Raw genomic sequence first — 25667 nt, forward strand, 5'->3', positions numbered from 1 at the left:
TCAGGGATAGAATCACAGAAATGCAGGGCTGGTCTAGTCCAGTCTCCTGCACTGAGGCAGGACTAAGGGCTTGTACCCACCAGTGCTTACTTCGCTATAACTTAAGTCACTCAGGGATGTGAACACGCCCCCCCAGAGCTGTACATTACCCCAGCCTAAGCGTTGGTATGGACAGCACTATGGCGGTGGAAGAAGCTCTCTCACTTCCATAACTACGGCCACTCAGAGAGGTGCACGAGCAGCGCTACAGCGATGCAGCTACCTCGGGGCAGCTGCACCACAGTAGCGATTCTCATGTAGATTAGCTCTAAGTATGATCTAAACCAGCGTTTCTCAACCTTTTTGATACCAGGGACCGGCTGCTGCCTTCCTAAACTGTGTCAGGGAGATCTCAGGGACCGGTGCCGGTCCATGGACCGGTCATTGAGAAACACTGATCTAGACCATCCCTGACAGGTGTTTGTCTAACCTGTTATTAAAAACCTTCAATGACGGAGATTCCACAACTCTGCACAATTTGTTCCAGTGCTTAACTACACTTACAGTTCAAAGGTTTTTCCTAATGTCTAACCTAAAGTTCCCTTGTTGCAATTTAAGCCCATTACTTTCTGTTCTTTCCTCAGTGGATAAGGAGAATAATGTATCACCCTCCTTTTTATAACAACCTTTTATGTACTTGAAAACTGTTATCATGTCCCTCCTCAGTCTTCTCTTCTCCAGACTAAACAGACACAACTTTCCTCATAGCTCATGTTTTCCAGACCTATAATAATTTTTGTTGCTCTCCTCTGGGCTTTCTCCAATTTGTCCACATCTTTCCTGAAGTGTGGTGCACAAACCTAGACACAATACTCCAGTTGAGGCCTTATCAGTGCTGAGCAGAGTGGAAGAATTACTTCTTGTCTTGGTTACAACACTCCTGCTAATACAGTGGTTCTCAAACTTATGTATTGGTGACCCCTTTCACACAACAGGCCTCTGAGTGTGACTGCCCTTTATACAGTAAAAACACTTTTTTATATGTTTCAGAGTAACAGCCGTGTTAGTCTGTATTCGCAAAAAGAAAAGGAGGACTTGTGGCACCTTAGAGACTAACCAGTTTATTTGAGCATGAGCTTTCGTGAGCTACAGCTCACTTCATCGGATGCATACTGTGGAAATTGCAGAAGACATTATATACACAGACACCATGAAACAATACCTCCTCCCACCCCACTCTCCTGCTGGTAATAGCTTATCTAAAGTGATCATCAAGTTGGGCCATTTCCAGCACAAATCCAGGTTTTCTCACCCTCCGCCCGGTTGTAAGGAGAGTGGTCACTTTGGATAGGCTATTACCAGCAGGAGAGTGAGTTTGTGTGTGTGGTTTTTGGAGGGGGATGAGGGGGTGAGAGAACCTGGATTTCTGCAGGAAATGGCCCACCTTGATTATCATACACATTGTGAAGACAGTGGTCACTTTGGATGGGCTATTACCAGCAAGAGAGTGAGTTTGTCTGTGGGGGGGCGGAGAGTGAGAAAACCTGGATTTGTGCTGGAAATGGCCCAACTTGATGATCACTTTAGATAAGCTATTACCAGCAGGAGAGTGGGGTGGGAGGAGGTATTGTTTCATGGTGTCTGTGTATATAATGTCTTCTGCAATTTCCACAGTATGCATCCGATGAAGTGAGCTGTAGCTCACGAAAGCTTATGCTCAAATAAACTGGTTAGTCTCTAAGGTGCCACAAGTCCTCCTTTACTTTTTTATATTTAACACTATTATAAATGATGGAGGTGAAGCAGGGTTTGGGGGGAGAGGCTGAAAGCTCACGACCCCCCAGGTAATAACCTTGCGACCCCTTGAGGGGTCACGACCCCCAGTTTGAGAACCCCTGGGCTAATACCTCCCAGAATGATATTTGCTTTTTTTGCAACAGTATTACATTGTGGACTCATATTTAGTTTGTTATCCACTCTAACCCCCGATCCTTAGTACTCTTTCCTAGACAGTCATTTCCCATTTTGTATTTGTACAAATGATTATTCCTTCCTAAATGTAGTACTTTGTATTTATCCTTATTGAATTTCATCTTATTTATTTTAGACCATTGCTCCTATTTGACAAGACCATTTTGAATTCTAACCCTGTCCTCCAATGCGCTTGCAACCCCTTCCATCTTGGTATTTGTTACACTCTACCTCAAAGCAGCACCCTAGAATCCCCATATTCACTGCTGTCATATGCATGCCTTGTGAGGTATCATTGTAAAAGTATTGATCTGTTGGACATTAATATCCTGTTGAATTGTATGCAGTATAATTGCATGTGAAATTATGAAGTATTACTATGTGCATTTTCTTGAAATATGTTATGAGGTTGGGAGACACCCACTGCTGGCCTTTCAGTAATGACAAAGGGGCAACCATCACTACCCGGCGTTGATGGCTCATCAAAAGGAATCCACAATCCCAGAGACACCTTGGAGAGGGCACCTATGTAGTGGGGACTACCTAACCCATGGGGATTGCCTAACCCCCACATCATAGTCAGGGTCTTTCTATCAGCTGGAAGAAAGTATAAAAGAGGGACAGTTGCAGCACCACTTGGCCTCTCTCCCACCCATCTCAACACCTGGAACTGGAAGACAAAGACTTTGAACTGGGGAGATTGGTCCCAGGCTGGAAAGGGATTCCAGCCTGGGTACTGAGAACTGTGAACTGCCTGTAACCTATATTAGGGTGAGCGACTGCTTGATTCAAATCTTGCTTGATCTGCAGAATTTAGATTTAGATGACATGCACCGAAGTGGGTATTCACCCACGAAAGCTTATGCTCCAATACGTCTGTTAGTCTATAAGGTGCCACATCTGCTTTTACAGATCCAGACTAACACGGCTACCCCTCTGAGAATTTAGATTGTGAGTTTAGTCTTATTTCTTATGTAATCAACTCTGATCTCTATGCCTGCTACTTATAATCACTTACAATTTATCTTTCTGTAGTCAATAAATCTGTTTTTATATTTTACCTAAAACAGTGTGTTTTTGGTTGAAATGCTTGGGGAATCTCAGCTCAGATGACAAAGGCTGGTGCATGTCTGCTTTCCTTTGTTGAAGTGGCAAACTAATTAATGAGCTTGCGCTGTCCATGGGAGTCGTAAGTAGTGCAAAATAGCTTATTTCTGGGGTTAAAGGCTAGGGTGATTTGCTGGTGCCTGTCTTTATATGATTCATGAGTGGCTTTTGGAGCATTCATGCAATTTAGCTGGTGTGGGGCTCCACATGCAGGTGGCTGAGTGATAACAGTGCCAGGAGGGGTTTGCTGTTTGTCACTGGCATAGCTTTGTGTGAGACATCCCAAGCTGGAGAGTTAAGGGGGCATAGCAGTCCCACAGCTCCAGGTTGTACGCAGGGGATTCCGTCACAGTTCTGTTCACAAACTTTGTAAGTGCACTCTCTATACCATTATACAAATCGCTTATGAATATACTGAATAGAACAAGACCTAGGACAGATACACTCGATATGCCCTTCCAGCTCGATTGTGAGCCGTTGATAACTACTCTCTGAGTAGTTTTCCAACCAGTTGTGCACCCACATTATGGTAGGTTTGTCTAGGCAGTATTTCCCTAGTTTGCTGACGAGACAGTAGGCAAGCACCGTCCCCGTTCTCTAAATGCAACAGTCCCTTCACCTGGGAAACACGTTCAGCACTGACTGCAGGAAGGTCTTCCTCAGATTCAACTGTCCACCTTCCAGGGGGCAGGGCTGGTACATGAGGGCTGCGGCCATGGGGATGATGGTAGTGCAGAGGAACCCGTGGGAACAAAGGTAGTGTGGGGGACCTCAGAGGGATGGGGCTGGTGCACGAGGGCTGCAGGCCAGGGGTAGGGCAGGGGGCCCATGGGGATGGGGCTGCAGACCGAGGGGGCCCAGGGGGCCGGGGCTGGTGCACGGGGGCGGGGGCCGGGGGCCGGTGCACGGGGGCGGGGGCCGGGCAGGGGGCCCAGGGGGCCGGGGCTGGTGCACGGGGGCGGGGGCCGGGCAGGGGGCCCAGGGGGCGGGGGCCGGTGCACGGGGGCGGGGGCCGGGCAGGGGGCCCAGGGGGCGGGGGCCGGGCGTAGTGCGAGGGGTTTCGGGGGGGGAGGGGGCGGCACTGGCCGGTGAGGCTGGAGGAGGCGGCGGCGCCTTTAACCCCCCCCCCCGTGGCGTCGCTCCGCTCCAGTGTTGGCGGCACAAAGCTTCCCGCGAGTGTGACGTCATTGTGTGTGGCCGCTGCCCCGCGTCACGCCGCACAGCCGCGCCTCCCGATTGGGCGCGAGCGCGGCGGAGGCGGGTGACGCGCGGCCCGACGCGTGCCGTGATTGGCCGAGCGCCGCAGGGAGGGAGGCGGGGTGCTGTCCCGCCCCCCGGGTGTGCGCGAGGCGGCGGCGCGTGGCAGCGGCGGCTCCGGGCTCAGAGTCCCGAGCGCAGGCGGCGGCGCCGAGCCCGGCCCGGCCATGACCGACTTCAAGCTGGGGATCGTGCGGCTCGGCCGGGTGGCCGGCAAGGTGCGCGGCGCGGGGCGGCGGGGCTCGAGCGCGGCCGGGCGGGGGCCCTGGGCGGCGGCGGCCCTGGCGGGGCCCGCGGGGGCTCCCGGGCGGCAGCGCTGCCCCGGGCACGCGGCGGGCGGGAAGCGCGGCCCTCGCCTGGCCTGGCCGGGCCGGGCGGCGGCGCGGAGCCGGGGCGCGGGAGTCGCTGGGGGCGGGCCCGGGGCCGCTCCGCCTCGGGGCGCGCGGGGCCCGGCCGGGCTGCCCGGGGCGTTCGCGTCCCCGGCCCGAGGGTCGCAGCCTCGTGCCGGGGACGATGGGGCTGGCGGCGCCAGCGCGGGGGGCGGTCTCCGGCCGCGGGGCCTGGGCGCTCGGGCCGGCTCCGCTCGCCGATGGAGCCGCTGCCGAGTCCGCGCGTGCCGCGCGTGTGCTCGCGCCGAGCCCGGCTCCTGCCGCGCGGCTCGGCCCGTCCCCGCCCCGCGCCGCTCGTGCGGCGCCGCGATGCCTCCGGGCGCGGCGCTCTGGGCGGGCGGGGTCGCCTCCGCGGGGCCCCCAGGTTTCGGGGGAGACGGGGGCGGTCGCCGTTGAGCGGCCTCCGCTTCTGTTCTCCGCTTTTTCGAAGTTCGTGCGGGGGCGGCGGGGCTTGGACAGGAGCGCGGGCGGGCCGCGAGCGCGGGGCGCGCCGTCCCCGGGGGCTGTGGCAGCGGCTGAGGAGGGGCTCCTCGGGCTCAGAGGCTCCTCTCTCCGCTGTAGAGGTTGGTCCAGTTACAGACCTTCCCTCCCCCCGGTCTCTCCCCGGAGCACGGGGGCGTTTTCCTTCCCTCCGCTCCGGAGCGGCGACCCGCCGCGGGGGTCCTTCGCCCTACAGGGCTGAACGTACTGTGTCTGGATTAGGTAACGGGTAAATAACTGGATACATCACTAATATTTTAATAACTTCCACAATGCTAGTGGATCCTGTATTAAACCTAGGGTCTGGATGCTTTGCCATCCCACTTCACATGGCAAGCCTTGGTTGTGTGAGGCAGCAGATTCTGAAGTCCCCTGGGGGGCCACAAGCAGGTTTCAGGGGGTCCACCAAAGTAAACCAGAGAGCAGGGCCGGTGTTGGACTCTATGGGGCTTAGGGCAGAAAGCCAAAGCTGTGTGGGGCTGAAGCCAAAGCTGGAGCAACTTAGCTTTGCGGAGCCCCTGTCATGTGGGCTTTCAAAGGCTATTGCCCTGCTTGCTATCCACTAGTGCCAGCCCTGGCTTTTAATCTACTGGACATGCAGAAAAATAGTTGTGGAACAGATGGGCCATGGAGGTTTTATAGCAGGGGGGCGGGGTTCAGAAAGAAAGAGGTTGAGAACCCCTGGTGTAAAGAATAGAGCTAAAAAATCTGTTCCCAGTAAAGTGATGTCATCAGGAACCGGTTGTGCAGGTGCTGCTTACTTGCCATGTTAAAATACTGCTAGTTAAATCATACTGTAGAATAACTTCAGTATTAACCTTATATCTTTCAAAAAGTTACAGCTGTTCTTAACTGCCTTTAACATGTTTGGTATATTTTAGACAAAGTACACGCTAATAGATGAACAAGACATCCCATTAGTGGAGAGTTACTCTTTTGAGGTAAGTGTTCTGAGCTTTAAGTTCTCTGAGCCAATGTGGTTATTAGACTCTTGACATACGGTGGCTAGAATAGTGCTAGCAAATGACAATTCCCCTCTCTAGAGAGGATAGATAGCTATTAACATTACTACTAGCCTCTAAGTCTACAGCATGGCATCTGAACATGGATATTAACCTGTAAGACATACATAATTACAATTGTTAAGCTGCAACCTTGTTTAAAAAGGTTAAGTTATAGGGTAAATCTACAGAGGCAGAAAAGGTCTATTTTCAATCAAGTTAGCTTAACTCAATTGAACCCCCTCCCTGTACCTGGGTAGACACAACCTTTAAGACTGTGGTGTTCACAGACCAGCTCAACTGTCCTTAAAGGTATTAAACTGTGTATGTGGGTGTTAAGGTGGGTGGGGTTGTTTAAAAAACACACCCTTTTTTGTCTGTATAGAGAAAGATCACGTTTCCCTTTTCCTTCTCCATTCCAGTCCCATTAGCAGCTGCTGTGGTGTGGTGAGGAAAACATAATAAATTCTGAAGCAACAAGTGTGGGCTCTACATGACTCAATGGTGAATTCTGTCTGTCTTTCAAAAGTCCTAAGGCCCCTGTACCATAATATCTGAGTCATTACAATATTTAATGCACTTATCCTACCAGCATCCCTGTGCGATTGGGAAGTGCTGTTATCCCCGTTTTACAAACAGGGCGCAGTGGCACAGAGAGACCAGGTGACTTGTCCATTGTCTGTAGCAGAGCAGAGAAGCTAGGCTGACACCCTAACCACAGGCCCACGTCGTCTTTGCCCACAGTGTTTCTGCTGTGTGTAGTCCACCTCTTCCTTCTCCCCAGATCATCACATTTGTGCAATAGCAGAACCTTTTGGTCTCTGTCTAATACAGAAGTATTAAATAACTAAAATCCCATTAAGATGAAGTGGCACATAATCAGTTTCCTGCAGTTGCAGGGGGCAGATGATGTCGGGTGTTGGTCTTTCCTGACTCCCATTTCCCAAATGGAATGTTAAGCAATGCTCCTGACAGTTAAATGCCCTTGGTCACAGAACACTCTTTCCTTCTCTCCAGGCTCGGATGGAGGTAGATGCTGATGGAAATGGTGCTAAAATATTTGCTTATGCTTTTGACAAAAACAGAGGAAGGGGATCTGGGCGTCTGCTGCATGAGCTACTGTGGTAGGTGTACAAAGAATTAATATATTAAAGGTTTCAGTCAGAGGTGTAGCTTGCAATCTTCAGCTTGTTTGTACATTAAATAATGTATTATGTGCATTAAATGCATTATTACACTAACAGTGGTGCAATTAGAGATCTGCTTTGTTAAAAGGCTTAATAAAGAACAAATCCAGTCTCTCTGTAAGAAATCTTGCTCATGGGAAACTAATTGTTTGCCCGAATTATGCCCATCTATACCCATAGTTTAAATTTAGGAGTTACTAAATTCCTAGAATCTTTGGGTTCTGTTCACCCCATCATATGCAAGTATAACTTCCAGTAGTACCAGTGAGATGTGAATGTTTTGTGTGGTTTGCTCAGTCTTATGAATGATTGATTGGGGTAGGACAATGCTAAAGGTTCAACAGACTGTTTCAACGTGGTGTTGCTTTGTTTGCTACTAACTTCCAAGTTTGTACACTTTATTGAATACTAGTCAGTGCTCTAGATCCTTTGTCAGGCAAGTCACCTGTGCCTCCTATCTAAACACTTCAGAGGCTGATATGTTCAGTACTTTAAATTGGTTATTTAACTTTGTAAAGTGTGTATTCTCCTGTCTAGCTATCTTGTAGGAACTTATTTTGCTCCCTTTTATGCACAGAACAAAGCCTTGACTATCATTGGTAACTAAAAACTGAACTTAAAAGTTTGTAGAAAAGGTACTGCTTATGGTGAGGTTTCAGAGTAGTAGCCGTGTTAGTCTGTATCCGCAAAAAGAAAAGGAGTAGTTGTGGAATGTTAGAGACTAACACATTTCTTTGAGCATAAGCTTCCGTGAGCTACAGCTCACTTCACTGGTGAAGTGTAGCTGTAGCTCGCAAAAGCTTATGCTCAAATAAATTTGGTAGTCTCTAAGGTGCCACAGGTACTCCTTTTCTTTTTGCTTATGGTGAGAGAATCCTGAAGTAGTCATTGAAAGCCCTTTATTTTGAGAAATAAACCTAGGGATATTGTTTGTTGGTCACCTTGATGAGTTCGTATATTGTTTCCCTAAATTGGAGTTGCCCAGAAAATATCCACTCAAACCTACCGCTTAATGAATTTTCTGGCTAAATATTCATGCAACTGTGGGACCCCCCTTGAGGTCCCCCTCCTCCCCCCAAATAGTGTTTTCACATACTGCCCCTCACTGGTGTCTAAGGCCTGATCTACACTGAAATGTTAGGTCAACCCAGCTACGTTGCTCAGGGGTGTGACACAGTTAAACAATAAACCTCTTGTGTAGACAGCGCTATGTCAATAGAAGAATTCTGCAGTCGACCTAGCTACCCACCTGTCAGGGAGGTGGATTACCTATGCTGACAGGAGAAACTCTCCTGTCAGCATAGGTAGTGTCTACGCTGAAGCGTTGCTGCTGTATCGTTTCAAGTGTAGACAAGTCCTTAGCATTCTGCACCTGTTAGGTTTAGTGCCTCTGGCAATGCTGGATAATCTCGTTGCAAAGGTAACTGACTATAATTGTTTGGTAAATCAGATTGCCCACTGCAGTAGACACAAACCTAATGCTGTAATAACTAAAGTCCATAAGTAGAATTAATAATCCCATAAAAGGATGCAGCTTTTGTTCAAATGACTGATTGAAAGTTATCCACATTGTGGTGGTCCAGCTGTTTGCATATTGAGCAGTCCATTCATTCCCTCTTTCAGTAACAAGACTGCTTTACTGTTTGAATAAATTCTAATGAATTCAGTTGAATTGTGTACACAAAATAGTATCTCTTTATGCTCCCTCCCCATGCATGTATGCATTATGATTAAGGCTACGTTTTAGTCATGGGTATTTTTAGTAAAAGTCATGGGCAGTAAACAAAAATTCATGGCCCATGACCTGTCCATGACTTTTACAACAAATACCAATGAATAAAACTTGGGATGGGGGTGGGGGGCTGCCCGGGGCCCTCACGGGTGCTTGGGTGGGAGGAGTGGGGCGGTGGTACGTGGTCCTGGATCCGGGACTCCTGCTGGTACCGGGGGGATTGGGTTGCCGGGGCTGGCAGGCTCCTTACCGGGCTCCACACCTCCCCTCTTCCCCCCTGCAGCAGCAGCAGAGTTTGGGTGTAGGAGGGGGCAGGGGATTGGGGCATGGGACGGAGTGAGGCAGGCTCTGGGCGGCGCTTACCTGGGGGGTTCCCCAAAAGCGGCGACATCCCCCTTGCTTAGCTGCTAGGCGGAGGCATGGCCAGGCAGCTCTGGGTGCTGCCTTCGCCTGCAGGCACTGCCCCCACAGCTCCCATTGGCTGTGGTTCCCGACCAATGGGAGCTGTGAAGCTAGCGCTATGGGCAGAGGCAATGTGCAGAGCTGCCTGGCCACGACTCCGCCTAGCGGCTGAACAAGGGGGATGTTGCCACTTCTGGGGAGCCCCCCAGGTAAGCACCACTCAGAGTCTGCCTCACTCCGTCCCATGCCCCAATCCTCTGCCCCATTCCACACCCCAAGTGCTGTGGGGGCAGGGGGAGATTCAGTGGCCCAAGAGACTGCCCCTGAGCCAGGCACACCAGCCACTGCAGAAGTCATTGAGGTCACGGAATCCGTGACGTCCGCGACCTCCGTGACAAACTCGCAGTCTTAATTATGATAACCTTTAATTACATGGGGACACATTCTGGGCAAGTATTCCTCCCTGCCTAATTCCTCCCACAATGTGGTTGCAGGCACCATCCAGCTACAGCCTGGTCAGTGGTCTTGGGCTTTTTCCTGCCCCAGTAATCCGAGCTCCAGCGTCGCTCAGATTGACTTACATGAATTGACTTACAGAACAAAACCCCATGTTCTCCTTGGCAGGCCAAGCCCGAAGTTCTGCCCTCCCTCCAAGTGGGCTGTGACGCTAAAGCACTTTGAGGTCTTTAAATGAAACGATGAAGTGTTGTCCTCATCCAATAGCCAGTCATGGTTCCCAACCCCAAACCTTGCCTCTTGTCTAAACCTAATTTCAGAACCAGAGAAAACTGCAGCAGGTAGAAAAATTTGAGTCAGTTGGCATTTTCTGCAAGAATGCAGCTTATACTGCAAGAGCTAAGCTTGTCTGCCTGACATTACTGATGAGTTGTTTCCATTTTAGGGGTTGTCTACTTAACAATCTTGAGTTAGTATTGCATATTGCGGTTTCAAAATAAGTGTCGAAATTGCCTTTGACACCAGTTTAACTAAAATTAGTTTAAAATCACAGCTCAGCCCTCAGCACAGGAAACTAGCTACTCCCAGAATGCAAAGGGGAAGCTTATTTCTCTCTATCCTATTTACTTCAGTGGAGTGTGATTTGCAGCACTTAGTTGGGACTAAATGGTGACAGCAGCCTAAACAACACTACCAATGTCCTTTACAAAAGGGCTCCATATCCTTCCCTGCTATACATGCCCATGGCCTCAGGACAGGCCCTTGCCCATTCATAGAATCATAGAATATCAGGGTTGGAAGGGACCCCAGAAGGTCATCTAGTCCAACCCCCTGCTCGAAGCAGGACCAAGTCCCAGTTAAATCATCCCAGCCAGGGCTTTGTCAAGCCTGACCTTAAAAACCTCTAAGGAAGGAGATTCTACCACCTCCCTAGGTAACGCATTCCAGTGTTTCACCACCCTCTTAGTGAAAAAGTTTTTCCTAATATCCAATCTAAACCTCCCCCACTGCAACTTGAGACCATTACTCCTCGTTCTGTCATCTGCTACCATTGAGAACAGTCTAGATCCATCCTCTTTGGAACCCCCTTTCAGGTAGTTGAAAGCAGCTATCAAATCCCCCCTCATTCTTCTCTTCAGTAGACTAAACAATCCCAGTTCCCTCAGCCTCGCCTCATAAATCATGTGTTCCAGACCCCTAATCATTTTTGTTGCCCTCTGCTGGACTCTCTCCAATAATCCACGTCCTTCTTGTAGTGTGGGGCCCAAAACTGGACACAGTACTCCAGATGAGGCCTCACCAATGTCGAATAGAGGGGAACGATCACGTCCCTCGATCTGCTCGCTATGCCCCTACTTATACATCCCAAAATGCCATTGGCCTTTTTGGCAACAAGGGCACACTGCTGACTCATATCCAGCTTCTCGTCCACTGTCACCCCTAGGTCCTTTTCCGCAGAACTGCTGCCTAGCCATTCGGTCCCTAGTCTGTAGTGGTGCATTGGATTCTTCCGTCCTAAGTGCAGCACCCTGCACTTATCCTTATTGAACCTCATCAGATTTCTTTTGGCCCAATCCTCCAATTTGTCTAGGTCCTTCTGTATCCTATCCCTCCCCTCCAGCATATCTACCACTCCTCCCAGTTTAGTATCATCCGCAAATTTGCTGAGAGTGCAATCCACACCATCCTCCAGATCATTTATGAAGATATTGAACAAAACCGGCCCCAGGACCGACCCCTGGGGCACTCCACTTGACACCGGCTGCCAACTAGACATGGAGCCATTGATCACTACCCGTTGAGCCCGACAATCTAGCCAACTTTCTACCCACCTTATAGTGCATTCATCCAGCCCATACTTCCTTAACTTGCTGACAAGAATACTATGGGAGACCGTGTCAAAAGCTTTGCTAAAGTCAAGAAACAATACATCCACTGCTTTCCCTTCATCCACAGAACCAGTAATCTCATCATAAAAGGCGATTAGATTAGTCAGGCATGACCTTCCCTTGGTGAATCCATGCTGGCTGTTCCTGATCACTTTCCTCTCATGCAAGTGCTTCAGGATTGATTCTTTGAGGACCTGCTCCATGATTTTTCCAGGGACTGAGGTGAGGCTGACTGGCCTGTAGTTCCCAGGATCCTCCTTCTTCCCTTTTTTAAAGATTGGCACTACATTAGCCTTTTTCCAGTCATCTGGGACTTCCCTCGTTCGCCACGAGTTTTCAAAGATAATGGCCAATGGCTCTGCAATCACAGCCGCCAATTCCTTCAGCACTCTCGGATGCAACTCGTCCGGCCCCATGGACTTGTGCACGTCCAGCTTTTCTAAATAGTCCCTAACCACCTCTATCTCCACAGAGGGCTGGCCATCTCTTCCCCATTTTGTGATGCCCAGCGCAGCAGTCTGGGAGCTGACCTTGTTAGTGAAGACAGAGGCAAAAAAAGCATTGAGTACATTAGCTTTTTCCACATCCTCTGTCACTAGGTTGCCTCCCTCATTCATTAAGGGGCCCACACTTTCCTTGGCTTTCTTCTTGTTGCCAACATACCTGAAGAAACCCTTCTTGTTACTCTTGACATCTCTTGCTAGCTGCAGCTCCAGGTGCGATTTGGCCCTCCTGATATCATTCCTACATGCCCGAGCAATATTTTTATACTCTTCCCTGGTCATATGTCCAACCTTCCACTTCTTGTAAGCTTCTTTTTTATGTTTAAGATCCGCTAGGATTTCATCGTTAAGCCAAGCTGGTCGCCTGCCATATTTACTATTCTTTCGACTCATCGGGATGGTTTGTCCCTGTAACCTCAACAGGGATTCCTTGAAATACAGCCAGCTCTCCTGGACTCCTTTCCCCTTCATGTTAGTCCCCCAGGGGATCCTACCCATCCGTTCCCTGAGGGAGTCGAAGTCTGCTTTCCTGAAGTCCAGGGTCCGTATCCTGCTGCTTACCTTTCTTCCCTGCGTCAGGATCCTGAACTCAACCAACTCAACATTCATTCCCCAAAGCAGGATTTTCATGTCTCCCTGGCTAATCTGCCTTCAGGATGAGTTTTCCTTCCCCACTCATCCTTTTTTATTCTCAGAGGCATGAGGAGTCCTGTGGAAAAAATAGTCTGATCATGTAATTAAAGACTCTATCACGCATAGATACGGGGCCAAATTAAGGTTGCATGTGCACCTTTAATTCAGGCATTTTCTAACTTTTGATTGCTTGACTTTACAAATGTAGTGTTCTTCTAACGTATGTATTATTTCATAGGGTTTTTTAAAAAGCAAACTAAAAAAACAGATTCCATCATGTGGCATCCTGCTGACATCCCTGTGTGTTAACCGCAGGATTGGAATATTTAGATCCGCTGCACAGGCCTCTACCACTTGAGCTACTGGGGTAACTGATTGCAGTAATAGGTTGTCATCTTATGTGGACCAGCACTCGAAGGGGACGAGCTGCACACTTTGCTAATGGGTTTCCCAGATATTGTTTGACAGGAGAGGAATGGAGAGATGCAGGAATCTTGGTCTTTATTCCAGGCTCTGGCCTACCCTAGTAGGCATGTATTCTTCTGCCCATTCTCCCAGGCTTGACCGCTTCTGCCCAATCATTGATTCCTTGTCCCAGTCTCCTCAGTCTTCTCATCCCAGTTTGACTCCCTGGCTCTATCAGATGCCACCAGTTAGGTCATTGAGAGCACAGGCGGGACAGGCTCCTTGCTCTTAATTCTAGTGCCTGGTCCCACCCAGGTCCAGAGGAGCAGTTAAAAGTAAAATCCAGCTTTGCACCCTGCAGCCTGGGCTGGAGCATGCATCGTGGCTCTGAGGATGACACATTGCAGTCTGGTCAGCACTGGAAGCAGAGAGAGGCATATATGGAATTGTCAGACGTCTTTACTGCTAAGTTCTAATGTCTTCACTGAGTATGTGCAAACTGTGATTTTTTGAAAGGCTTGTGACCACATCTGGGTGGATTTTCATGGGGAAGGCAAAAGGCACATCCTTGATGCAAAGGCTGTCCCCGGTCTAAAGCAGGGGGGTGCTAGAGCATTTCAAAGAAAAGGACTCAAGAATTTTTTTAACATGGACAAAATATTTTTTCTAATCCTGGTTCTCAGGAACAGTTGAACCTTTTTGGCTGAAATTTTCCAAAAACATCTAGCCCGAGGCAGACCCCCAATGTGGAAAATTTTAACTTAAACTGTTAAAATTAGGCAAAGTTTTATAAGCAACTGAAAACAGGGCCTTATAATGGGAAGTGTGGGGCAAGCTTAATAAGCTGTGCCTCCATCCCCACATGAAATACCTTTAATGTTCATTGCTCCTAATGTTAACATTCTCTTATAGTGCTGTAAATTACTCGTCGCTTTCCAAAGCACATAGCCGGATCCAGCTCCCTGCCCTGCAGACTTGCACTCTGAGATTAAGACATGGAGGAATAATTCAGGACAGGGGTGATTTAGAGAGATTGCTACACGAAATGAGTTGGGAATAGAAAAGGAGGATGGGCCAGGAATGACACTTGCCCATGGACAGAGAGCAGGTTGATGGGGTGAAAGAGCAGAAGAAAGATGAAAGGAACAGTAATGGGGGGAGGCATGTAGGGAATGAAAGGAGTAGGAGGAAATAAATGTAGATGGGAGGGAGGGTGGTATATTAAGCAAGGCCTGTAAATGCTAATTGTCCAACCTCTTTGTTTAAACAAATCTCTATTTGTACCTGCTGGTCACGAAAGCCCACAGTGGTTCTAAAGGAGTCTTTATAGTGTGTACTGTATAGAATTACTGGCACTAAAATGGTGCTTGCTGGTTACTGGTGAAGCTCTGGAGCCTTTAAGTCCTTGCTCAGAGACTTCCTAATGGAGCTCTAACTGTAGTGTTGCATGTGCATGTCACGCATGCACCTGAGTGTATCTGATCTAATGCATCTTGACTGTCCTAACGTCTTGCAGAAGTGCTATAAAATTTTATTCTGTAATTTTCTTTTTCAATTAAGGGAGTAGACTGTGGCCTTACAATTAAATTTTTGAGCTAGAGCACTTTTATGGCAGAATAGTAAACTTGTGGAATAAGTCTATTCTAATAAGAATGCCATGAAGATCTGTCACTACAGTGACATGAATGTTATCTCTGATACACTACTCCTTCTGGCAAGGAGCACACCATTCATGGTCTATGGAGAACTGTACTTTGCTGTGAACTGCAAATTGTATTTAATCTCTTCCAGGGAGAGGCACCGGGGAGGGATTGCCCCAGGATTTCAAGTGGTGCATTTGAACGCAGTGACGGTAGACAACCGACTGGACAATCTGCGTTTAGTCCCGTGGGGGTGGAGACCCAAGGCTGAAGACATTTCTAGTAAACAAAGGTATATCAAAGCAATATTTTATGGGTGAGATGTAATGGAGCTCAGGAGTAAGCTGCATCCAACAAATTATTATTGTGGTTTATAGACAAAACAAACTGTCATCACTGTGACCAACTGTCTCCCCTCCTTTTCTGTTCTTTGTCTTTTAGAATTGTGGCAGGGACACTCACAAACCAACGAAAAATTTCCATTGATGATGATCAGAATTTAGATAGGCAAAATTAAAAAAAAAAAAAAAGTCGTGAACTAATTACTTTGTCTATTCTGATATGACATTGACAATATGTAGTTTAGTGGTTATAAAGCTTTACTTTTTTGAGTTTCAATGTGTTCTGTTACATATTGTCTAACCCTCCCCCTGTAATTTTCCGCAACTGTGAAAACTTAGATTAAAATACAAAAAATTAAAAATACATCGATATCTACTTAAACTACAAAAATTGAATTCCACCAAGGCTATTTATATCATATTTGTTGAAAGAAGAAAACAATCAAAATCTTGTTGGCTACAAATGTAGCTTTTTATTAAACTTGCATACATTCCATTGCACTTGGATGATGGCATTTGGGCATCATAAAACTAAGTCTGCAGTTTTAACTGGATAAAGGATTTCAGTTCCTGTCCTAAACTGTTAAACGCTACATAGTAGCCTCCTAACTTTCCAGAAGTTGCTGTAGGTCAGTTGATGAAGTGTTCTCTGTGCGTAGCTTGTAAAGTGCTTACAATCTCTTGTGATAATAGGGGTTATGTGACTTGAAGTAGATACTATTAAAAAAATGGCTCAGCCCCTAGGATCAGGAGTGCTTGTTTGGAGTCATAGTTTGACATCACAGTAGTTTTGCAGTAACTACCTGTGATGTCAGGATTTCTTAGGTCAAGTAGACGCATCAGCAGATGCAACAGCTGTCTAGCAGATGTTTCTGTAATGTCCATCACTACAGCATCTAATGCTGAAACAATCCTGTCACTTGTGTTGCACTACTAGTAATAAAGATCACTCAATCCCCATAATATAGATCTTTTAAATGTATTAAAGTGTTGTGTAACAAGCCAAGCATGACAATATTACAACTGGCTAATATCAAGCAATAAAAGATAAAAACCTACCTCCTGCAACTTGAGGAAACTAAAATTAAACCAAAAACATGAAGGGAGATGATAGCTCAGCCTTGAGTGCAAACTATTTTGGGGGTCTTTCCAGCATAGTTTGCATAGAGATTTAGTGCAGAGAAAAATCTTGCCACATACAGTTAGTCCTGAGAAATCCCGTGCTTGGTGCTCAAATACTGTGTTGCTGAAGCCAGTAGCATGATCTTTAGTCATCTGGCATTTAGCTGGTTATAGTGCACTTGTGGCTCTTATCCTGAGGCACCAAAATTCCAGCATAGCTGATATGAGCCAACAATTGCAGTGGTATTCAAACTTAATATGTATTAAACACAAAGTGAGTTACTGGAATCAGATTCCATCCTATTGTGCTAGTGTATTGTGGGGGCCTGAGTCTGTGCTCTGCTGCATAGACTATGGCCCATGTAAGTTTCAGACCTCACTCATCTGCCTGAGTGATGTTTTGTTTCAATTGTATGGTACAGTCTTAACATTAGAACAGTGTATGTGTTATGTTAGTGGAGACCTATGGGCTTCAATCCCATTAATTTCTTCCTTGTCTACTAAGTTGAAATAGCTGCAGCACCAGTAAGATGATGATGTTCAGAACATTGGTCAATTTAAGAAACTTCCTTTGAGAAACCGGTGAATGGCAAGAGTTTCTACATTAGAGCAGGCCAGGAGAGCTCAAACTGGGGAACAAGCCCTTTAATCGACCCTTATTTAAATACAGTGTCGTCAATTAAACATTTTTTGGTGGTGGTTTTTGCATCAGGCCTGAAAAGAGGCTGGTTAAGGGAGGAATGCAAATGGACCCTTAACTCTAATGGGGTTAAAGAATTCATGTGTTTTTTCCGTTAAAGGGAACAAAGTCTGTACTGGCTGGCGATCCAGCAGCTTCCCACTGATCCAATAGAAGAGCAGTTTCCTGTGCTGAATGTAACGCGGTATTACAACGCTAATGGGGACGTTGTGGAGGAAGAGGAAAACTCATGCACATACTATGAATGTCACTACCCCCCATGCACAATGATTGAAAAACAGGTGTGTTCAAAGTACACTGAAAGTAGCGATGGAAGAGACCCACTAGGTCACTTTGTGTCCAAAGATTGTTCCCTGCAGTGTAGTCTCCAGTGCTTTGCCTTGTCTAGATTTAAGTGTCTCAAACCATCCCTAATCTTCATCTGAGTCTCTATAGAAGAAAATTCCCTGCCTTAATAACTGCAAGGTATTTTTTCTAGTAGTACTAACTTTCTCTTTTTCATTTGAATTTCATTACTCCCCATTAGACCACCACGAAGCCTGAGGAATTGTTAAGGCGTTTACACTCTGAGTAATTGGCTGTATACCACAGTTACGTGTATAATCCATGCAGACTGAATATCAAAATGCTTTAGCAAGTATGCATGGTGGGAGGTACACAAAGTGGGCTACTCCAGATGACAAGAGCTGAAGAGAAGGCTCTTCTATTATAAGTGGCAAGGTTGTGAAGGGACAGCAAGGCAGCCAGTGGTGGGGAAGGGTTAAGCAAATCCATTGAGGGTTTTAAAAATAGGAAATCTTGAACTGGAACCCGAACTGATCTAATAAACTTGCTGAGAGGGTATTAATGCTGCTTTGTATGTCAGAGGATGGGCAGCAGCATTCTGTGCCTGTTGGAGAGCTGCAGAATACGGAAAAGAGGGGAGTTGCATTAGACAAGAGGCGATAAAACTGCAGATGAAGATCTGAGCAGTAAAGTCGTCAAAGTAGTAGCGTGCCTAGCCATTGCTAGGAAAGAGGTGATAGGCAACCTTTAGACAAAGGAGTTTTGGAAGGGGAAACTGGCAGAGAGTAGATGGGGTGAGGGGTGGTCTGAGTGCTGAGCCTCATCTCAATGAAGCAGATATCTGAAAATGTGAAACTGTCAGTGGTCGCAGCTCATTACACCTGTTAACTTCTCAGTGCTGCAGTTGCCCTTAGAGCATAAGTTAGTGCAATGGTTGCACACCCTACTGATTCAATGAATCTAGTTGTTGGATGTTCAGATTTCCCAAATGCTGATAGATTTATGATGGGGCTTGTCAGTGTGTCTGGCTTCTTGGGGAATGGCATACCTGGACTGTTGGGGCTGAGCTGGCTAACTGATCACTCTTCTGCATTTTTTCTAGTTACGTGAATTCAATATATGTGGCCGATGCCAGGTAGCAAGGTACTGTGGGTCTCAGTGCCAGCAGAAGGACTGGCCTGCTCACAAGAAGCACTGTCGGGAGAAGAAACGAACCTTCCAGCAAGAGCTCGGACCAGAACGATGACCGGGTGGCGCAGGCCTCTCAGCAGCAGGATTCCTTCTCAAAGGCATTGGACTCTTGCTTTTGCACAGTAATGACAGACTGCTTATTGAAGCCAGAGGCACTGAAGAAGACAAACCCTGTGATGCTTGAGCAGAACAGCTGACTGGACTAAGCCAGCTCTGACTGGTGCTGTGGAAAGGGATTGGGTCTTCCCTTCCAGTATTATATTCTCAAGCAAAAAGACTACTGTGGAGGCTCCGGGCAGGAAGCTTCTCATTATTTATATGTTAATATGTTTGTAAACTCATGTACAGTTTTTTGTTAGAAATTCTCAATAGGACACATTTACTGTAATGTTCAGATGAGAACACATTGTTGGCCTACAAGTAAAAAAACTGTCATGTAGCAAAAGCTTTTCCTCCCATGTGGCTAAATGGTATCTGTGGCTGTGCCAAGGCCAGGAGACTGGCTCAGACATCAGCAGTTACTCTGGAGAACTCTGCATGGAAGTTATATTTAAAAAAGCAAAACAAACAAAGTAAAGGGTTGGAATGAACTGTTGTCTGCTCTGCTCTGTAGTTTTCTCCTGTTGTTCCCTTTTAGCCATTTCTGAAGCTCAGTAACACTTGGTCTTTACATCTCTTACTAAGCATTTTCTTTCTAGTACACCAAGCCTTGACACTGGGCAGAATTCAGGGTATCATCAAAGAGACTGGAAGGGCATGGAGCTAGTTGATCCCACTTGCACTGGAGAAGGGCTGCTAGAGATTATGCTTTGTGTTTGCAGAAAGTTAAATCTGGTTTCCTGCTGTCAAACCTTTGTATGCTCATGAATGTGTACCTGTAGCCAAAGGATCTTCTCTCTTGCTTCTCCAGATATTTGTAACTGATCTTGTAGGTCCAGTGATTGCTTTGGGATACTCCTTATTTTAAAGAGATGCTATCAATCTGAAAATCATATCTTTCTGAATTTTTTTACCTAATAGTGAAAATTAACACCAAAAATGTTGGAAGGAAAATTTTTTGACCTGCTTTGGAAAAGAGAACTATTTGGGCCCCTCTTGCTTTTTTATTATGTATAATAGATACTGGAATTTTATGCTTGCTTTTCCTTAGAAATACCAGAAACATCAAATTTGGATGCTCTCTATTGTTTTTGAGGAACTAAATGGTTGACTCAAATACGCAGTGGTAAATTTTCTCTGTCCTTAATAGAATATTAATAGGTATTGAATTCTTAAAGAGCTTTTTCTCCAAGTTTTTAGTAAAATAAGTGTTAACCTAAAGAACCTGAAAAAAAATCACTTCAGTTGGGTTTCACTTCTTTGGTCCGTGGGTCAGTCCTCCTAGTTCATTTCTCTCGAGCGTCTGCCATGAAACCCCAGTAGTTTTACCTGTCATACTTGCATAGTTATAAGAGCCTTTTATTCTTGTAACTTAAACCCCTTCCCAAGCAATGTATAAACTAAGCCCAAGAAAAAGCCCTCTCATGGGAATGTGTACCTGGGGTTATACCAGTAAAATTATGCTGGTTTTAATTAACACCTTAGCATATAAAGTAGCACATAATTAGTTGCTTTAAATGAACCAGTAGAAGTTCCTGTGAATGCAAAAAGGGACATAGATACATATGATGCTGGTCCTGTTTTCTGCTTGTTTCAATAGGCAGATAATTAGCATGACTGACATTTTTTTTCATGGCACTATCTCAGTGCACTGGCACTAAGGACCACAATCCATGCAGCAGCTCTTTGAGGATTTTTAATCATTGTGCAGAACAGACTGTTAGAAATAACGTTTAACTTTTTGCTATAGTGGTAGGTTTTATTTGTGTGTTTAAAAAAAAAAAAAAAAGGTGAGCATAGATGACTTACCTGGATCCTGTTAGGGGCTAACCATGAATGTCAGATAATTTTAATCTTAGGACTGTAAAGTTTCTCAAAACACTAATGAAAAAGACTAGTCTATTAGTACAGAAAGCTGTGACACCATTGGCTCCCTAAGAATTAGGAGAGAAAGCCGCTTCTCTCAAAAATTAAACTCTGCTGTAGAATGGAGAGAGAAGATACTAGAAATAGGAAGAGGCAGTGGCAGGAGTTGTTGGAAAAGGGTACGGGTGGAGTGGTTTCTAGCTCTGGCCCAGTTTCATGGAAAGCACCAGTGAATACAGACTCTCCTCTGGTGAGCTAGGCATCAAGAAGGAAGAAAATCTGCTCTGTTAGAAGTGGGGCTGGTAGAACTGCATTTTAACGTGGTCCGATGCCTCTCGTTACAGGACTGTTTTCAGTTGTTTATAAGTGCCAAGCTGGAACTGGGTTGATGTTTTTCCATGTTGTGTGTCTGCCTCAGGCTGAATTTTCTTGGAAAATTTCAGCCAAAATGGTTCAGCTGTTGCTGAGAATAAGGCTAGTGAAAAACGTTTTTCATATGTTAAAAGTCTTTTTGAAGTACTCTAACCCTCCCTTGCTTTGGAGCAGAGATGTAAAGTTTGGCAGGGTAGTGGCCTCTGGCAGGGAGGTGCCTTTTGTCACCTCCGCGGCAATTGGCTCATTGTTGCCCAAGCTAGCCTTGGAACATGTGTGGGCTGTTTTCCCCCCCCCCCCCCCCTCCCCCGAGACTTGCTGCATTTTCACAGCTAAAATCTCCACAGATTCGGTCCTCACTGAGCATGCTCAAGCCTCCCACCATGCCTGCTGCTGGTCACACAGAGTACATGCCAGCCCATGGCTACCATGGAGGCAAAGCCAGAGTTTCCCTGTAATGGCTGCTGCTGGCCTGGCTGGGGCTGAGCACTGGAACTGAGACAAGGCGGCCTTTCTCCTCTGCTTTTCAGTGATCCCTTCGCCCAGCCACTGGTGCCCAGGCAGCATGAAGGAAGAAGCTGCCAAAAATAGAGCCTGGGCCCAGTGGAGGTGAAGCAGAAGATTTGGACAAGGAGTCTGGTGAGAGAAGGACTGCAATGCATGGGGGTAGGCTGGGGGCTGAAGAGAGGGAGGAATGGCCATTTGGAACGATTGTGCAAGGAAAGGGTTAGGGAGACTGGGACTGGCTGGGTAAGGAGAGGGACTGGAGCTGATGAGGGAAAGGGCCTGGGAGCCGAGGGTTGAGACTGAGCAAACGGATTAGGAATAGAAATTAGTATAGAATCATAGAATATCAGGGTTGGAAGGGACCCCAGAAGGTCATCTAGTCCAACCCCCTGCTCGAAGCAGGACCAAGTCCCAGTTAAATCATCCCAGCCAGGGCTTTGTCAAGCCTGACCTTAAAAACCTCTAAGGAAGGAGATTCTACCACCTCCCTAGGTAACGCATTCCAGTGTTTCACCACCCTCTTAGTGAAAAAGTTTTTCCTAATATCCAATCTAAACCTCCCCCATTGCAACTTGAGACCATTACTCCTCGTTCTGTCATCTGCTACCATTGAGAACAGTCTAGAGCCATCCTCTTTGGAACCCCCTTTCAGGTAGTTGAAAGAAGCTATCAAATCCCCCCTCATTCTTCTCTTCTGCAGACTAAACAATCCCAGCTCCCTCAGCCTCTCCTCATAAGTCATGTGCTCTAGACCCCTAATCATTTTTGTTGCCCTTCGCTGGACTCTCTCCAATTTATCCACATCCTTCTTGTAGTGTGGGGCCCAAAACTGGACACAGTACTCCAGATGAGGCCTCACCAGTGTCGAATAGAGGGGAACGATCACGTAGGGGTGGGGTAGGGGGAAAGGGAGTGAAGGAGAGCCAGGGCAAGGAGCTGGGCTGCGGGGCAAGAATGGGCTGGCTGGTCAGAGATGGGGATTAGCTGTTGGAAGAGGGAGAGACTTGGGTTTTGTGGGGTGGGGAGATTCTGCCTCAGAAGCTAGGCAGCTAGGACTGGCTGGGTGAGGAAAGCAGGTAGGATGAGAAGCCTGAGGAGAGGGGACTGGGAAGGTGAAAAGACTGGGACAAAGCCAGGGGAAGGGGATATCCAGGACTGGAACAGGTTGAAGGGGATGGGGAAGGAAGAATCAATCTTGGGGGAAACTGGCGGAAAGTTCATTTGAGCAGATTTCTTTTCAGAATCTGGATTGGGACCCAAGATTCCTGAGTCACCCCATTCTTCTGCTGTCAGAAAACATCCGTGTTCCCACTGGCAAAGTGCAGGTCTCATCCCCTTCTGGTGCAAAGGGTGACCCATGTGGGTGTCATAGATGATGCCATATGATGGAATATCATTTTTGTTTGCTTTTTTTTAAAAATGTAGGAAATTACAAAGCACCTTAACATAAAATTACCACTGTAAAATCAAAGACTCAAAGGTTAGGAAATGCCAGAACTAAGGTTGCCTGTGCAACTTTAATTTGGCCCCTGGGTGTGTGCATTACAATAGTTTTCTTTACATAACACCAAATTTTTTTCCACAGGCTCCTGTCTCATTTTGTGCACGTGCTAGACCATCTCTGGAGATGAAGCAAGCATGTGTAGTGAAGGAAGCTACTGTCTGTAAGACCCTTCCGTTGTTTGTTGTGGAAGTTGGAAGGTGTGCAGGGAATGAGGCAGGGGACTTCAGGAAGACTTTCCCTATGGGTGCTCCACTGTAGGTGCGGCAGCGCCCCCTGCACCTGGGATAGGAGATCTTCCTCAGCTGGTGCCCGTCGCACCACACATGCGCACCTTGTGCTGAGCATGGGATGTGTATATATGGTGCTGTGCAGCTGACCGCTTCCCAGTTCCTTCTCTGCCACAGTCTTTGTTGGCTCCGAAGCAGAAGGGACGAGGTTGTGCAGTGGAGCACCCACAGGGAAACACATCTTGAAGAACCTCAGTTACTGCACAAGGTGAGTAACCTCCTTTGAGTGATGTCTCTCTAGGTGCTGCACTGTAGGTGACTAGAAAGCTGTGCCGCTAATGGGAAGGCTGGGGCTCTGGAGCAGCATTTACTGCAGATGACAGGACAGTATCCGCCGTGGTGTCATGAGTAATGGCGTAGAGATGGGCAAAATTCTGTTGATGCCCATGTGGCCACTTTGCAAATGTCAGCAATGGGGACATTATTGAGAAGAGCAATGGAGGTGGAAAGCAAACAGGTGGAATGTGCTCTAATTGCAGTAGGAGGCTGTCTATTGTGTGGTTTGCAGGAAAATGTATACATTGCGAGATGCACTTAGAAAGTGCATTGCTTAGAGATGGCGGCACCCCTGGATCTTTTGGCTGTTGAAAGGAATAAACATCATTTATTTTTTGGAAAGGTTTAGTCCTGTCCAAGTAGACAGCTAATGCTTGTCTGACATCTAGGGTGTCCAGAGCTGCCTCCTTTTGGTTACTGTGAGGCTTTGGGAAGAAGCAAGGATGGTGAATGAACTGATTGAGATGGAAAGATGATGGAACCTTGGGTAAAAATCTTGGATGTGGGTGTAGTGTAACTTTGTCTTTATGAAACATTGTGTACGGGGGACATGCCATATGGGCCGCAATTTCACTCACCCATCGGGCAGAGGTGATGGCGATAGCAACAAGAAAGGCCATTTTCATTGATAAATGAATGTAAGAGTACATTGCCATTGGTTCAAATGGAGGTCTAGTCAGAGAATGTAGGACGAGGCCGGGGTCCCAGCAGGGCTCGGGTCTCATATATGGGGATAAAGATTTTGGAGATCCTTCAGAAAATGTTTCGTGGGGGGGGGGGGGGGGGGTGAAGACAGAATGGCCATCTATGTGGCAGTGAAAAGTAGTGATTGCTGCCAAATGCACCTGGTGGATAGTCCTGATTGTTTAAGGTGTAATATATAGGCCAGGATATGTGGTAGTGGGGCACTTATTGCGTCAACCTGATGGGAGGTATGCCAGCATTGGAATCTAGTCCATTTCTGAAGGTAAGTGCATCTAGTTATGTCACACCTGCTATTCAAAAGTATCTGTTAACCTGTTTGGACGCAGTTAATTTCTAAATCCCAGAACCATGGAGGAGCTAGTCTTTGAGGTGGAGCATCTGTGGATTGAGATGGAGGATATGGCTGAGATGGTTGTCATGTTGGATACACCGGTTTCATAATTTCAGTGCCTCCAAGCATAAAGAATGGGACCTTGCTCTGCCTTGCCTATTGATGTAAAACATGCAGGCGATATTATCCGTCATGACTCTAATGGTGCGATGTTTGAGCAGTGGGAGGAAACGTTGGCAGTTGGAAATGTAGGGTGGATTCAGTTAGGGACTATCTGCCCTGCACTGTATAATTGTGACCAACTGATTAGGGAGGCATCAGTTGTTAGGATCATGGTCGGCACCAGTTGAAGGAAAGGAGCCCCAACACAGATGTTCTTGCTCTGTGTCCATCAGAGTAGTGAGTCCTTGGCTCTCAGCATGGATAAGAGTTTGTGGAGGCTGTGTCTGTGGGGGACATATACTGTACGGAGTCATGCTTGAAGACACCGCATGTGTAACTGTGTGCCTTACCACAAAAGTGGCTGCTGCCATGTGGCCTACTAGCTAGAGGCACGTACTGGCAGTGATCTGGGGGCAGACTTATACATTGGATACAAGCTCCACTATAGTAAAGAATCTGTGAGGTGGAAGGAAGGCTCTGGCTTGTATGGCATCTAATTGTGCGCCGATGAACTCCAGGTGTTGTACCAGTGTTAAAGAAGACTTCTTTAGGTTCATGCAGAGGCCTAGATTCGTAAACAGGTCCATTGTCACCTGGATAGCGTGGAGAGCATCGGTTTCAGATGGGGCCTTGAGGAGTCAGTTGTCTAAGTATGGAAAGATGATGATGCCTTGTTTCCTTAGGTAGGCAGCGACTAATGCAAGAACTTTGGAGAATACCCAAGGGAGCCATAGACAGTCTGAAAAGCAGTTCCTTGCACTGATAGTGGTTGGCACCCATGGCGAATCGGAAAAATAGCCTGTGGGCAGGGTGTACTGTGATATGGAAGTATGCATCTTGGAGGTTGAGGGCCAAGAATCAGTCCTCTTGTTCCAGTGCTGGGAAAAT

General features: G+C 47.0%; 1 protein-coding gene across 2 annotated transcripts; it reads left to right on the forward strand.

Moving 5' to 3' along the window:
* Positions 1-4366: 4366 nt before the first annotated feature.
* ZMYND19 (zinc finger MYND-type containing 19) lies at positions 4367-19886 on the forward strand. Of its 2 annotated transcripts, XM_043530655.1 has the most exons (7): positions 4457-4532; positions 6065-6124; positions 6607-6688; positions 7202-7308; positions 15183-15323; positions 17295-17475; positions 18582-19886. In XM_043530655.1, the coding sequence occupies exons 3-7, from the start codon at positions 6686-6688 to the stop codon at positions 18723-18725; spliced, it is 576 nt and encodes a 191-aa protein (XP_043386590.1). In that variant the 5' UTR covers positions 4457-4532; positions 6065-6124; positions 6607-6685; the 3' UTR covers positions 18726-19886. The 2 variants fall into 2 exon arrangements, with proteins under 2 accessions (XP_037735791.1, XP_043386590.1); XM_037879863.2 differs by lacking the exon at positions 6607-6688 and having other exon boundaries at positions 4367-4532.
* The last annotated feature ends 5781 nt before the right edge of the window (positions 19887-25667 follow it).

Source organism: Chelonia mydas, chromosome 16 (assembly GCF_015237465.2).
Source record: "Chelonia mydas isolate rCheMyd1 chromosome 16, rCheMyd1.pri.v2, whole genome shotgun sequence".
In the NCBI taxonomy this organism is placed as follows: Eukaryota; Metazoa; Chordata; order Testudines; family Cheloniidae; genus Chelonia; species Chelonia mydas.